Genomic DNA, 3,095 nt, shown 5'->3' with positions numbered 1-3,095 from the left:
ATTTATGTTTATTATGAGAAAATTCTTGGTTTTCGGAAATTATATTTTAATTATATTTTAATAACATCCTTTCCTGCTAAATGGTTGAACGTACATATCATTCGGGACAATATTTTGTTACCTGGTTATGGGATGGTAACAAAATTTACCAATTCGCAGAATTCGAAAAGGGTTTAAAAATTATGAGGAACTTTATTTACGCGTAACAAAATGTTTGCTACCAACGCAAAATAGGCCTGTTAATATCAAATGTAGAAACTTATATAATTACGAGAATGTGCAGTATGACAGGGGGCCAAAAAGTCTCAAATGGGTGGAGGGGCAAAGCAAGAAGAAAATGTGATCTTGCGGTGTCTATTGTTGCATATTTCTAAGGGAAATATTATTAGTTTTATTTACTGTGGACTTTTAGGTTCATTGCATAAATATTTTGTCAACCTTAGTGAAATTTTCCGGCAAATAATTTTCTAGAACATTTCAACCTTCTATCCTGCAAACCAAAGTTCCCGTTTCTTAAGGAAATCTTTAGGAGTATCTCATCTCTGTAACGATTTTTTCCACGAATCTTTAAAGAAAATTATATGAATGTTGGACACGAACTCGTAAAGAAATTTCTGTACGAAAAATAAAGAAAATTTTGGAAAAATTCTACAAGTAATTCTTAACGCAGCAGCATTATTTTCATTGCTTTACTGATTTTATTTCTTTTTAGAAAATAAGGCAAACAATCGGATAAGATCTTTATGAACACCTTAAAATTTCTCTACAATTCAGAATACTCTGAAAAAATGGTTTGCCGGGTATCGACCTACGATTGTCATTTTATTCAAAAAAATAAATTGATCTGAGAATGCAAAATGATTTGGAGGGTCTAGGCCTTTAATCCCGAGGTGGAATCATTTCGCGCCGAAAATGCTGTTGCTATGCTTTATTTATTTCCCAATCAAGGTAGTGGTAGGCAAAGAAGATGTGTTTTTGCTCTTCTATAAGGGTAGAAGACAGACCGACTTTATAGGGGCCTGAAACAGGGCAGTTTGTAGCACCACGCTCCAGCATACGGATCAAAAAACGACCAAGTTGTGATGCACGAAAGATACGTTTTCAATGTGTTAGATGCACGTGCGATTGGAGGGCCTTATATGGACACAGATCACTATCTTGGGCGAGCCAAGATATGCACACGTCTCTGTGTAGGGAATGCGCAATGAAAGATTGAGGTCGAAAAGCTGAAATTGCATCCCTTTTTCGATAGTTTCGAACTAGTCCTGCATTCTATAGTTCCGAACCAGTTCTTAAATCGACAAACCAAAGTAAAAAGTATCATGATTTTTCAATCTTTTTGGTTCTTCCGTGTGTGCGACTTTAAATAATTTTCAAAGAAATGTTTTTTTTTTCAATTTGAAATTAAAACTTGAAACTATAAAAAGCATCTGCGAAGTGTAGAGTAAACATGCATTTGAACGAAAAAGCCGCCAAACACAAATCTATATAAAGTAAACAAGCCCCCGCTGCATCCATTCTTCGATAGTTCCGAACTAGTTCTAAATTCGACAGATAAGATCGAGGACGTTCTGCATCCCTTTTTCTATAGTTCTGAACCACCTTTAAATTCGTCACTTTAAATGTAGATTTCTACTGAAAAAAGTGAAATAAAATAGTTTCTTTAAAAGTACCATATTTCACTAATTTGGAACTGGTGGGGATCTAGTTACTATCGGATTCGTTGGTTCGTTTTCGGCGATAAAGATCTTGTACGGAACTAGAAATTTGATTCACTAGTCCGCGGTTTCCCTGCAGGGTTAAGCCGAATGTCTAACAGGTGGCGAACAATGACCACAGCTGCCGCATCCATTCTGTGTAGTACAAAAGTTATAATTTTCAGATTACGGACAGACATGGTTCGCAAGTGATCCCCATGTGTGCAGATGGAGCCAAAATAGAAAATGGGTCTTTTTTAAACAGTGTAGGGAAAACATAGAGGGTCTGCTTGGACCTGCTAGAAAGTCGGGGCGGTATAAAGATATGAAGGAGCAGTTCTGGAAATATTCCCTTGCTAGTATTCCAGTAGGCCGCCGATTAAAGTTTTAACCAGAACTTCCCTCGTAAATTAACCTGACATATGCAGATGAAGGTGTACGATATTTAGCTTTGGAAATTCAAATAACAAAAAATAATTCAATTCCCAACAATTTTCTATACATACATATTTTTTTATTTATTTATTTATAAAAATTGTTTTACATTATTCTAGGTACAGTAAGCCTTAAATTTCGAACACACAACAACTAAAGATAATCATTAAGGATTGAAGGCCTTAGGATTGATGACATGCGCATACTCCGGCGCATACCGTTTTGATGGACCAGGATATTTATGTTCATATGCGGCTGCAAATTTGAAAAGTTTGATCAAGTTAGCAATGAAATATTTTACGCTGATTAATTTACTAATCACAATTACCAATAATATAGTCAATAGCTGTACGCCAATCAAGCTCTCTCGCTGGTGCGGCCTCCGTGCGGGATAAGCAGCAGATGACAATCAGGCAGAGCGCGAAACACACTAATAATTTGGACATTTTGGGTGAGAAATAATAATTTACTTTTACTATGATGGTCGCGCTTGAACTGTTGGCTTGCAAAGTTAGACTGCAAATATGAACAAGCAAAGGACGCACGCTTTATTTATACGCGAAGCGATGGAAGAAAGCTACTATTTTTTATTTGCAGGGTTGCTGATTTTGTGTTTTTTTTTGTTATTAAGTGGGCTGATTGCAAAAAAAATTGACAAAATTCCAAAATTTGAAATTCTTGCTGAATGTGTGCATGGAGGAAACTTGTTTTATGTGCCGCAAAAGAAGAAAGATCACACAAAACTGATTGTAAAAATCGGGTTTAAGCTAGAACAAAAAAAAAGTGAAAGCAATTAACATTGTTCTAACCGCTTGAAATTCAGTGCAAAAGAAATTTAATATTTGTATATTTAAAATTATTAAATTCATAAATTAGACTTAGATTTGGTAATTAGCAATTGGCGTTGACTACCTACTAACTAATGACCGCTCTCAAGTTACCGCTCGGTGCAGTTTACGACAC

General features: G+C 35.6%; 1 protein-coding gene across 1 annotated transcript; it reads right to left on the bottom strand.

Moving 5' to 3' along the window:
• Positions 1-2,298: 2,298 nt before the first annotated feature.
• LOC118743939 lies at positions 2,299-2,578 on the bottom strand. Its single transcript, XM_036476701.1, has 2 exons — positions 2,461-2,578; positions 2,299-2,387 (listed from the first exon to the last, which is right to left on the bottom strand). Exons 1-2 carry the CDS (start codon positions 2,576-2,578, stop codon positions 2,299-2,301), a joined length of 207 nt encoding a protein of 68 aa, XP_036332594.1.
• Positions 2,579-3,095: the final 517 nt, after the last annotated feature.

This window comes from Rhagoletis pomonella, unplaced genomic scaffold (genome assembly GCF_013731165.1).
Source record: "Rhagoletis pomonella isolate Grant_MI unplaced genomic scaffold, Rhpom_1.0 Rhpom_scaffold_00007, whole genome shotgun sequence".
Lineage (NCBI taxonomy): Eukaryota > Metazoa > Arthropoda > Insecta > Diptera > Tephritidae > Rhagoletis > Rhagoletis pomonella.
This window is presented reverse-complemented; position numbering and strand designations above follow the sequence as displayed.